Source organism: Phalacrocorax carbo, chromosome Z, assembly GCF_963921805.1.
Source record: "Phalacrocorax carbo chromosome Z, bPhaCar2.1, whole genome shotgun sequence".
Taxonomy (NCBI): Eukaryota; Metazoa; Chordata; class Aves; order Suliformes; family Phalacrocoracidae; genus Phalacrocorax; species Phalacrocorax carbo.
Window position 1 is genome coordinate 54,680,047 of NC_087548.1, and position 12,097 is coordinate 54,692,143.

At 43.4% G+C, this 12,097-nt stretch overlaps 1 protein-coding gene across 1 annotated transcript; it reads left to right on the top strand.

The window, feature by feature from the left end:
• The first annotated feature begins 86 nt into the window (after positions 1–86).
• THAP1 (THAP domain containing 1) lies at positions 87–6,153 on the top strand. The gene is made up of 3 exons (XM_064438263.1): positions 87–252; positions 711–906; positions 3,916–6,153. Exons 1-3 carry the CDS (start codon positions 182–184, stop codon positions 4,387–4,389), a joined length of 741 nt encoding a protein of 246 aa, XP_064294333.1. The 5' UTR covers positions 87–181; the 3' UTR covers positions 4,390–6,153.
• Positions 6,154–12,097: the final 5,944 nt, after the last annotated feature.

Here is a 12,097-nt window from a genome sequence, read left to right on the forward strand (position 1 = left end):
CTGAAGCTGGCGCCGCCATCTTGGAGTTGGGAGAGGCCGCGTCCCGTTCTTGTCCCTCTCGGAGGGTCACGGGTGGGGGTGGGGGCGGGGGGGGGGCAGGATGGGCGGCCGCCGGTGAATTAACGGCGCCCGCGAGCTCGTGTCCCTGACACTGGGCCCCGGCGGGCGCGGGGGCGGGAGGATGGTGCAGTCCTGTTCCGCCTACCGCTGCCGGAACCGATACGACAAAGAGAAGCCCATCTCCTTCCACAAGTGAGCGCGGGCAGTGGGGCGGGGCCGGGCCGCGGCGGGGGCGGGGCCGGGGCCGGGACCGGGGCGCGCGAGGGGCCCGGGGGGGGTAAAGGGGGGGGGCGGGTGGGGGCGCGGCTGCGGCCGCCGTGGGGGACCGTCACCGGGGGGAGCCCCGGCGGGCCCCGGGCGCCTCGCCCGCCCTGTCCCTGTGGCTCGCTCTGAGGGTAGCTGAGGGACGGCGGGCTTTTTGCTGCTACCCTTTTCAGGGCGAGGGGGATCCCCCCCCTCCCCCAGCACCCCCCGGGTTCCCGAGGTCTAAGCCCCCCCGGCCCTCCGGTCTGGGTTGGCGGGAGGGGTTTGGCTCCGAAGATGAGTCCGTCGGAGGACGAGCCAAGCATCAGGCGCGGCAGTGCTTAGCTGTAACCCGACCCTGTGCTGAAAAGCTTTCCAGAAAAGCTGAAAGTACTTCTTATTTACAGGTTTCCTCTTACAAGACCCGATCTTTGCAAGAAATGGGAAGCCGCTGTTAAAAGGAAAAACTTCAAGCCAACCAAGTATAGCAGCATTTGTTCGGAACACTTTACTCCCGATTGCTTTAAAAGGGAATGCAACAACAAGCTTCTGAAAGAAAATGCTGTGCCCACAATATTTTGTTATACTGAACCCAGTGAAAAGGTAAACCCAACGCACTCATAGTTTAAGGTACCGGAATGCGTGTACGTTGCTCGTGTTAGCCTAGCAGGTCTTGATGTAGCCGAGCGGCGGGGAGAAGATGCACATTGTGAAGGATACTGGCTGAGCATGTGCCACCTGGAGGCACGTGGAGGGCTGTGGTGGCCGAAACACGTCCAACAGCTCTTCTCATTTGCTCTGACGAGCAGAGAGGTAGGCTGTCCGAGGCTCTGGAGCATGTAGAGTGTTGTACAGACGTGCGGTAGCTCTGATATGCCCAATGTGTGTGTCCGCAGAAGCCTGAGCAGCGTAACTTAGTTTAAAACCTGTGCTGAATTAAATGGAATGGCCAGGAAGTAAGGAAGTGTTGCCCTGTAGTTAAGCTTCAGAGAGTTTTCTTTCTTTCTCCCATGCTGATTGGTGGCAACTGCTAATGTTGAAGAGATGATGGACCTTAGTTCTGAAACTTAACTGTCCTTTCTAAAGGGCTCTGTTCTCTGACTTCACAGAGTTAAAGTGCAAACAGAGAGGCAGAAGAGTAGCTGCACCTGCTATCTGTCTGTGCTGAAGCCATTTCTGTCCTACCTTGCCTAGTTCATAAGCCAGACTGGTCCCTAACTTCTGCCTCTGAACTTCTGATGGTTCTCCTGTGAGGTGTATTGTTCTTCACTGTGCTGCTAAAGCAGCTTACTGTGAAATGCAAGCCAGTTATGAGTTCTCCATTCTTGATGTAATAACTGCAAGACAAGAATGGAAAAGATTGATTCTTAACTCCTATAAAGGATATAAAATGTTAGATCTCTTGCCACTCTGTTGTAGAGGAAGTGGCAAAGGGGAGGATGGATACGATCAGTTTGGGGGTGAAAGGCTGCAATGGGATGAAGTGCAGAGAGGAAAACTGGGACTTTTGCTGGTTTGATTTTTCTCTTTAAATACAATATTGGGTTTGATGCAGAAATAAAAAGGGAATGTATTTGAAAAGCGAAAAGTGGGTAATAACAGAGAAGAGAATATTAGCAGAAGGTATAGAAGGAAAGACCGGCAATGTCCAGGTAAATACGGCTACGTAAAGTTTTCTGTGTGATTACGCTTCTCTGCTATCTATATGACATACATTTTCTTTGTCACATGTAAAATAGTTGGAAAATTTTTTTTGTCTGAAAGTGTGTATAGGGTAATCTGCAAAAGTGCAATTGGTGCAGCAGGATTAACGGTGAGCCACATTCCCCATTTCATTATCGTGCCTGGATCTACAAAAACACAGAAGAGCGCCTTTTAATTTTGGAGAAGGATCTAGTGCTATTCCTATTTGTCTCACGGCACTTTTAAATGAACTGTCATGTCTCTTCAAGAAATAATGTAGTAATAAAGAATAGTAGTGGTCGTCGTGGAATTGAATCCACACTGGTTTTAAAATACAGCTTTTTATCTTTTGCATTATGTAATTTGAAATACTTTCTTTACTTATGTCTTTGGAGAAGCATTTATTGGCTGTAAGAAGTAATTAGAATTCACTTTTGATGCGTCAGTGATACCAACGATCTGTTCTCCATGACATGTTGTGACAATAGTAACGTATTTATAGAGGTAACATGTGCTGGATAAGCTGCAAATAGAAGTCTCTGTGTGAATTCATCTGTCCAGCAATGATCTGATTTTTTTCCTTGTGCTTCCAACAGGAGTCAGTTTCTCTTGGCTGGTTACATCTTTGCCTTGTAGTCTTTTTACTACAAAAGTTTGAAAGTGGTAGCTGGTAGGGTCAAACTCTTTAGAACATTCATGTGTGAAATAGATAGGCACGCCATTAGCAGCAATTTCTTATAATTGAGAAATAAGAGTGGTAGTTTGCTGGTTTTGCACTTTCAAGTGATAAGTAATATTTGAGTGCATGTGAAACTTTTTTTTTTTTTAATCATGATGTGCACAGAAGCATTTCTCAGTTACAAATTACACTGCATTCCTTTGGGGCAGAAAGAATCTGATTCTTTGCTGTGGCCTATACTCATGTGGTGAGGGATCCATGTTGTCCTGAACCATACAAGTGCACCTATTGAGAGCAGTGTGATAAAGACTTCAGTTTCGTGTGGAGTTGAGCCAGTTGATATTCTGCTGCTGCCAAAAGGGAGGATCGTGCTTCTCCCATCTCCATCCCATCTGCCAGCCATGCAGTCCTGTTTCTCACTCCTTCCACACACCAGCGCAGGTGTAGGTCATACCTCCTGTTGCATTGCTTTGAGTTCTAATAAAGGACAGATTTCTGCAGTGATGGTGAGAGAGCAAATAGCTTTGTCATCTTAGCAACTTACTGTGTTTGAGCAAAGAGTAAACAGTAGGGTTGGGAGGGCTGCTTTGCTGTTGAAGAGCTGTTTATTTTGGCTCATCACATCTCTTGAAACCAAACCCTTATGCTGCAGCCTGAAACCGGTGCCACAGCCCCTTCCAGTTGTTGAGAGGCAGGCCTTGCTGTGTCTGCCTCTCTGCTCTGCCAGCTATCAGCCCCCTCAGCAGGTGGCCTTGTTTTACCTTAGCAGATTATCCACTTCTGCTGTGTTTTTGAGTAAGTTAGCTGATAGGTTTAAAGTATACAATGGTAAAATGCAACAGAAAGAAGGAGAGACAAAGGGGAGTGGGATGGCAGTGATGAGTTATTAGGTCGGCTGAACTCTGTTTTATGGAACTGCAGCCTGCATTCTTGCTTCTTAGCTAATCGTGGATATGTATTTGACCTAAGTCTTGAAGTGAGAGTAATTGTTACCATTCTTCAGTTTTTTATTTACTTGAGACAACAATGACTTGACTTTCAAAGAGCCCTGAAAACAAAGCTGCTTAAAAATATCTCCAGTTGAGAAGCCAGACAACAGGCCCAGAACTGTTTGTCAATTTTGAAAATGTAGGCTTTGAAATTTATTTTATTTCAATTCTGGTTGTTTATGTTATTCTGAGGCTGTAGTAAGGGAGTTATGTTGCAAACAATGTTAAGCATGAAAATTTACTTTTTTCTCTTGTTTCTAGTCTGAAGAATTTGCAGAACAGCCAGAAGATCCTCTACCGCCGCCTCCACCACCACCGCCGCCTCCACCACCACCGCCGCCACCAGCAGCAGCAGCAGCAGGTCCAGTACTACCGCCATCTCCATCAACTCCTTCTTTTCACTTATCTCAAATAGATGCCAGATTTGTAGATCCAAGTATTGGATTATTGATGCCTCCTCTCCAGACCCCTAGCAATCTTGCTGTTTTTTGTGATCACAACTACACCGTAGAGGATACAGTTCATCAGCGAAAAAGAATTCAGCAGCTGGAGGAACAAGTTGAAAAACTGCGGAAGAAGCTCAAGACAGCACAACAGCGATGCCGGCGTCAGGAAAGACAAATTGAAAAACTGAGAGAGATTGTTCAGTTTCAGAAAGAAAAAGACATATTGGCAGGAAAAGGCTATGTGATTCTGCCCAATGACTATTTTGAAGTTGTAGAAGTACCTGCCTAGAAGTCATGAACATCAGTCAAGAAATTTAGTATGAAAATGAAATGCTTTCTAATTCTGTGTGTAAGACTCCAGAATTCTAAATTGGTAAATAAGCAGTCATAAAAATGAGACCACTTTTTTTCTTCACTATCATTTCAGTTTGATACACTTTTAATATATTGAAAATGCAAGCATCTCAGAATTAGAATATGCATTTACTTTACAAAAGCAAAAGATGCAAGGCTGAATAAATTTAAAATCTGTTGCGATTGGTGGTTGGTTTTGGTTTGGTTTATTCTTTACAGTGGCTTTCATACTTACAGAGGATGGGGAACTGAATCTGGCTAGGAGTGAAGTTGAGGTTGTTGTACACTTAGTGCAAAGCTTTGTCAAGGCATTTAATATTGGCTTTGATGATCCCCGGGATCACTGATTTCAGAGGAAGCAGAATTAGGACAGCTAAGAACACCTGCAAGTGCTGCAGAAAGATAGAGAAAGGTAAGACACATATTTGGGCCTGGGAAAACTTCCAAACTCTCTTATGCCTTCAAAACACTGCAAAAAATTAATGCCTGGATCCCTTTGATGGGGTATGTAAATGAACCTCTTTTTCTGCAGTAACTTTTCACCTCGTGTGTTGTGAGGGGGATCAGGAGAGTTCATTAAGATAGCTGATGAGAGCTGTACAAGAGGCTTGTGTTCTGAGGGCACTTAAAAATACCCCTGAAGTGCAGTGCTGCACTCAACACGTATGTGGTTGGACTGTTGGCAGGATCATGAAGGCAGTGCACTCTTCAGGATGACTGCTTTTCAAAAGTACACAGGTAATGTGCAGTCCCCACTATGTTTTGAGTGTGATGTTCCCATGAATGCTAGCAGGTATAACATTGTCCTCGTCTTTGAGATTGTTGGTCTTAACTCACATCTCAACCATGTGTACCTTCAGGACATGGAGAAGTTTTTTCAGTTATCCAGGGTGTCAGGCATTTGTGACTTTCAATGCAGTATACTGTGATTTTCTTTCTGTCTGTCTTTCTTTGCTCCCCAAAAGGCATCCACCAAAGGGCGATTATGGAGTTAGACTTCGGGAATTGCTTGATGCTAGACTGGTTTTTAATATCTCAGATGCTGCTGCCTCTCCTTCAGCCTTATTAAGACTCTTTCTAAAAATTAATTTAGCATGACAAAGTAGTGCAGCAGTTTGCACATACTGTCTAATTTGTTCAGTCAATGAACTCATTCAAAATCAGAGAAAATGACATCATGCTAACCCCACTGTAGTCTTCACAGCTGAAATTCCTGGATATATTAGACATCAGGAAAATGACTTTTCTCAGTCCACGTCAGACTCATGTGTAGTGTGGATTCGAGCTCTGATATTATTCAAGCCCTGTTCATGATGGGTTTAAAAGCTTCCTTTAATATCCTCTTAGCATGACATTTTGAAATGTTTTGAACCAGTCTTGCTACTTCTGACCTCACTCATGCCATGTATCAACTTTCCCTGCCATTTCATATACTTAAGGTGAACAAAAATGCTGATGCATCCTTTTGTGTACACTTACTATAACTGATTAAAAATACAAAGCAAATGGTGTGTTGGATTTTTAACTGCTCTCTCTCCGCTTTTCCCAGGACTTTGCCAAAACTAGCTTGACATTCTGTATCTTTTTTTCTAAAGTAGTTCCCTGGTTTAGCTGCTGGGTTTTTCTCACAGTGTCCCTCAGTCTTGTTGCTGTTATGCTTTATACTTAAAATAAACCTGAAAGTGCTCAAATGCAAAAAGTGACAAGGAAAAGACATTTAAATAAATGTTGCTATGCCATTGGCATGTGTGGCCAGATAGCAGATTGTTTCTGTTTTCTCTGCAAGGCACCCTCTCTTCTTACTCTCCAGGAATTTAAAGTGTGACTTCCTGAGGCACAGTGGCTTGCTGCCATATGACAACCCTGTGGTCAGGGTGCTCCTGCCATCCCCCTCTTCCCCCTGCCCGTTGGCTGTGTACTCACGTTACCACCCTTCTTATTTGCCCTGGTTCTGATGCTGGTTGCTCCCTTCAGTGGGGCAATTCAGCTCACTAAAGCAGAAGGTTTGGCTCATACTGGAGAGGCAGGGGAAGACCAAGAGTATCAGATCTGATATGAGAAAAAGGCAGGGCCAGGAGCTGGGGAGAGGGAGAAATAAGTTCTCTTCTCCACCTGCAGTGAACTCTTGCAAGACATCAGCTGCTTCTGAAAACACAAAGGTAACTTAGTGCTCTTTAACATTGAAGACTGTTTCCTTTCACCCTGGCCAAAAATCCCCATCTTCCACCCACCATTCACTCTGGCTGCTGTGCTTGTTGGCCCCTTCCTTCAGGTGTTTTAGCTTCACAAGTGTCCAGAAAAACAGCCCAACAGAAGTGAGTCAGCAAGGTAAATTTAAGGCACACTGACAGATGGCTGGTTTGTAGAGTTCTCGTATATTTAAGCTTTTCATGTTGGTGAAGTTTTAATGGCTGACTCAAGTAAATGTTCCTTCCATTGAGAGGGCTGACTATTGCTTATATTGAGGCTGTCAGTAGTACCAGGATGAAGAGTGGACTGATGTGCTTCCTTTCATATTATCAAAGGATTTTTCTAAAAGAGATGCCGTCAATTCTGACAATGGGCTTGAATTTCAACTTGTCGTGGTTCAGCCCCAGTCAGCAGCTGAGCACCACGCAGCCGCTCGCTCATTCCCCCCTGGTGGGACAGGGGAGGGAATAGAAAGAGTGAAAGTGGGGCAACTCATGGGTCGAGATAAAGACAGTGTAATAGGTAAAGCAAAAGCTGCGCACGGAAGCAAAGCAAAACAAGGAATTCATTCACTGCTTCCCATGGGCAGGCAGGTGTTCAGCCATCTCCAGGACAGCAGGGCTCCATCAAGCTTGGGAAGACAAACGCCATCACTCCAAATGTCCCCCCTTCCTCCTTCTTCCCCCAGCTGTATACACTGAGCATGATGTCATGTGGTATGGACTACCCCTTGAGTCAGCTGGGGTCAGCTGTCCCGGCTGTGTCCCCTCCCAGATTCTTGTGCACCTGGCAGAGCATGGGGAGCTGGAAAAGTTCAGTGTAAGCGCTACTTAGCAACAGCTAAAACATCTCCACATTACCACCACTGTTTCCAGCAAAAATCCAAAACATAGCCCCATACTAGCTACTACGATGAAATTTAACTCTACCCAGCTGAAACCAGGACACTCCTGCAGCAACTTTCGTTTTTTCTTTTTTCCTTTAAAAAAACACCCTCTCTAACTCCTGATGCAGTTATGCTAGGGCTAGGTGTAGACTCTGCTAGGCCCATGAGGGCTGTCGATGTCATAGAGTTCTGAAGTGGGGAAAAAAGGCTGGCAATGAAACAAGCTATTGTCTTTCAGCAGCTGACTTTTCCTGCACTGTACCCTACCCTGCACTGTACTGGAATCTCTGTGATAGCAATATAGAAAGATGAAGGCTACCTGCTACTGGCCAGGCTAGGAAAGGAATTCTGCCTTTTAATGTAAAATTAGTGATCATAATATGTTCCCAAAGCGTTTGGTAAAATTTCCTCTTTTTTTAAAGTGGGATCTGTTACATTTGCACAATCAGCTTTAAGAAAGGGCTGCATCACTTCCTGTTTTGCTACCTGCACATAGCAGCAATTTTGTAAACATCTCTGAAAAAAGTAGTTGGGAATTAAAAAGCGGAGGTGGGAATGTAGAATGGCACGTGGTTGTCTAACTGCCTGTGAAGTAGCTGACATTTGTTTAAATGCATGTAACTGCACTTCACTGAAGCTTATTTTATAAAGCAAACAATTCAAGGACGTTAGAAAGCAGCAAAGTCAGCAAAAATGCTCCATCCCTAAAATGTGTACAGAGAGATTTGTTTTGAAATGGGCTGATGCTTCAACAGGCAGAAATTAGAGATGCTTCTAAAAAGAGAAGTGTTGACATACTTCCCCCTGTTGCCCCAATTTCCCTTTTGCAGTGGTAGGTTATGTGACCTGTGTGTAGTGTTCACTTGTTTCCTCCTTACACCTCTGCAAAGTATTAGATTTCCCTAATCCTGACTGGGACAGTTCTAACCCAGTGGTATGTTTTATGGGGAAAAAATGAATAGCTAAATACTTGGATTACTGCTTGTCACACTGAGGGAGTCCTTTGTCACTGCTCTTTTTTCTCCTCTGCTTCCAGTTGCCATCTTGTCTATGTTGTTACTAGCGTTGTCTTAACAACTGTGGCCGCAAATTAATGAAACTGAGATTTCCAAGAAATCTTCTGTCTTGCTGAGATTTCATTTTCTTCAGCTCTATGTAGGGTTTAAGGTACAGGTGCCCTGCGTGAATTTTCCAGGAATTCTCTTGCAGCTGAAGAAAGTGCAAACCAAATCTCAGTTTGAATGTAGGAAGAAGGAAGGCAAAGTGGCTGCTTGGGTAAATCTAAAACCACAAGAGTTTCTAAGTCCATTTCAAAAGACTTCTCCTACTAAGCGCTTCTCTGGAACCCAGCAGCTATTCCTGGTTGCTCTTTTGCTTTGTTTCTCTCCTGAGAGCTGTTTCAGGCTTTAGTCTATAGGCTTCTCTGTTTCCTGTCAGTTTGCACCTTCGTGAGGTGGCTTTGACAGGGTGGAAAGGGGTGTTTTGAGCTATTGTCTAATTTTAACAACCAAGACACAATCTGCCAAAGCACGTTGATGCTTACAGTTGGTCATGACTGTCAGGTCTGTAACTCCTGCTGTTTTAAGCACAGCACATTATTTGCCATAGTTTAGCCATGGTAATGATTTGTTAATAAATGAGAAAGGGTAAACCGGATACATGATTCAAAAATATGATGATGGCAGTAATTGCTATTACAGATTTCTCTTTGGGTCTGCTCAATACTTTCAACAGAAATTTTATCTTCTTACAGAGATCCTCTGAAGGAACTGTGGCTTTTGTTGTGCAAATCGGGCAGAAGGCCTTATGCCATTATAAAGACTGAAGGAGTTTAAAAGTGCACAGAAAAAAAGTGTTGCAGAGTTGTTGTTTAATCCACTATGAATAACTTGAAACAGTTCCCAAGGGAAATTAATCTTAAATATTCTTAAGTTAAAGAAAATGCTTAAATCAGTTACTGAGAAGGAAAATTTCAAGAACCTCTCTTGAGAATAGACACATGACATTGTCGTAATTAAATCATTGCAATAATTAAATCTCTCCACAGTCCTGCCACTATTAGTTTATTTAGCACTGAGTATCAAGCCTTTTATTGCCTGTTGTGCAAAATGATCTAGTGATCCTCCTGTAGCTGCCACCTCTGGGGGAGAGGGGTACAGGGAAAATATATTTAAGGCCTGGGCTTACACATCAGTGCAACCTCTGAAAAAGTTATTTTCCTCTGCATCTTAATTGGTTCTAGTGTTCTGTTAAAAGGTCTTTTAGTTAGGGAGAAGCATGGAGGATAACATGAGGCCAGTCATCTGGGTTGGTTTTTTTTTTTGTTTTGTTTTGTTTTGTTTTTTAACTCAGGGAGGACTTGAGCAAATTAGTCAGGCTTCTCATTTCCTTTCAGGTTTCACCGCATCTATCTATTAAAGGTTCAGGATCTGTGGCTATACTAGTCATCTACAGATGAAGCAACTCTTCAGTATTTGAGTCTGTGAAAGACATGTGATTTCCTATTGGGAGATCTTAAATTCAGTGACCTAGGACATACAACCCAGGAAAAGGAGGAGCCCTTGCCTTCAGTCATGGTTTCTTCTTTCATCTTGGGCTCATTTACCAGCCCCCCAGCCAGAGCCCAGTACTCTCTAACCAGGTTCTTATAGATGTACCGCAGGACTTCGATTTAGCAGGGTGGTACTGCAATGTACCGAAGTGGCAGCAGAATCACAGTACAGCAATTGCAATACACAGAGGAATCATAACACAAATGTACAGTACAAATCCCCATTACTGGTCTCTAAATGCTCACTGTCATGACACTGTGTCCCCTGTTCCCAGGAAGGAATATGTGGGTTAAACCCAGCTCAAGCCAGTTGCTCTCTTCTGAGCTAATTTTCTGAGTTGTTCAGTTTTTATACTTTGTATTGGATTGAGTCACAGACACCCTCTCCTCCCACGTGTCTGGCCAACTCAGGAAAACATTACTCTTGACTGGTTATTTCAGGGAAGGCTCTTCGTGCAGCCTGGAGACTGACTGATACAGCTGTATACCTAAAACAAAGGTTACCATCCAGAGCCGCTTGTGTTGAGATAATTTCAGCTTTGTTTATGAACTTTCTTTTGTTACCCCTTATATTCTCCCCAGAGCTCATAATTCTTGCCCATCTCCTCTGGGCCTCCTCCCCTTGCAGGGGTCAGTTACACATCCCCACACTGTCTCTGCAGGAGTGTCCTCACACGTCTTTTGCAGAAAAAAGTGAACTTTTTTGTCTTCAGGTGCTTTACAGTCTGGACCTGTGGCTCAGAAAGGAAGGAATTTTCAGGGATGGTACTTGTTTATGTTAAGAGGAAGGAATCTTGTTCTGAGCTTAAGAAATCCCAAGAATTCCATCTGCACTTTCAGGTTTAGGTTAACAACCACAGCAGCTGGCTCTGCAGAGAACGAAGCTTCAGGATACCCATTTTCACAGCTCAGTTCAGAGTTCTCACTCTTTTTTTGTGGGTTCTTTTTTCCCCCTTTTCTTCTTCAATTATTATATTGATAGGATTGGACTCTTCATTCATCAATTCACTGGTGATGTTGCTGTCAGATCCAGAGGAATGGCAGCTGCATGCAAAGAAAATCTAAATGGAGAGAGGGTTTTTCCCAATCTGGCTGTGAGACACCAAGGTGGAGTCTTCTGCTCTTGCTAGAGCACATGCCATGTAAGCTCAGGCCACAGAGGCTGGTCTCACTGCTAAATGTTTCCATTTCTAATATTTTAAGCTCAATATACACTTGCAGGCTTGTCTCATATGTGTCCTGAGCTGATTTTGTGGTGGTGGTTTACCAGAGGGACTCCAGGAGTCACTGCCAGATGAACACGTATTTGTAGTGTTATGTCTAAGCACTGGAAAAGAATTTATTTATCAATAACTTCAAATTATGTAGTCGGTATGTATATTCAGTTCTTATCTTCATGTCTCTCTTTCTGAGTCCAGACAGGAAAATCCTTTTATTAGTTTTCTTTCACTAAGGACTGAAATTTCTCAGTTTTTTAATGTGTCCAGCATGGCGAAGAACAGAGCAGGTTCTGCACTACAGGTACCACAGCATGGAAATGTGGTCATGGATAATAGGATACATGTCATCCCCATGCACATGCATGTGCATGTGGCCATTTCAGCTTGAGGAACTCTAGTTATTTGGAAGTAATCTGTTTAAAATATACATACATACAAACCACAGCTATAGTATCCGTGGAGCTGCCTTTCTTTGATACTGCCGTCAGCTGACAAAAGCAGATTTCCCAGTGGTAACTTTTCATATAATTAAAAACATATATAAAAAAAAAATATATATAATATATATATGCATATTATATATATTAAAATTATCTTTTACACTCAAATGTTCAAGCAAGTCTATGAAGACATTGTAATAAATCTAACTGTATCACTCTGTTGATAAACATTCTTCCATCAATATTGACATTTACCTCTTGGCCTGTCTACTAAGGTTGTTATGACTTATATTTTTTGCTTCATGATACACTAGCTTAATAGCTGTCAGGTAATTGACACGTGTATAACTTCAGTG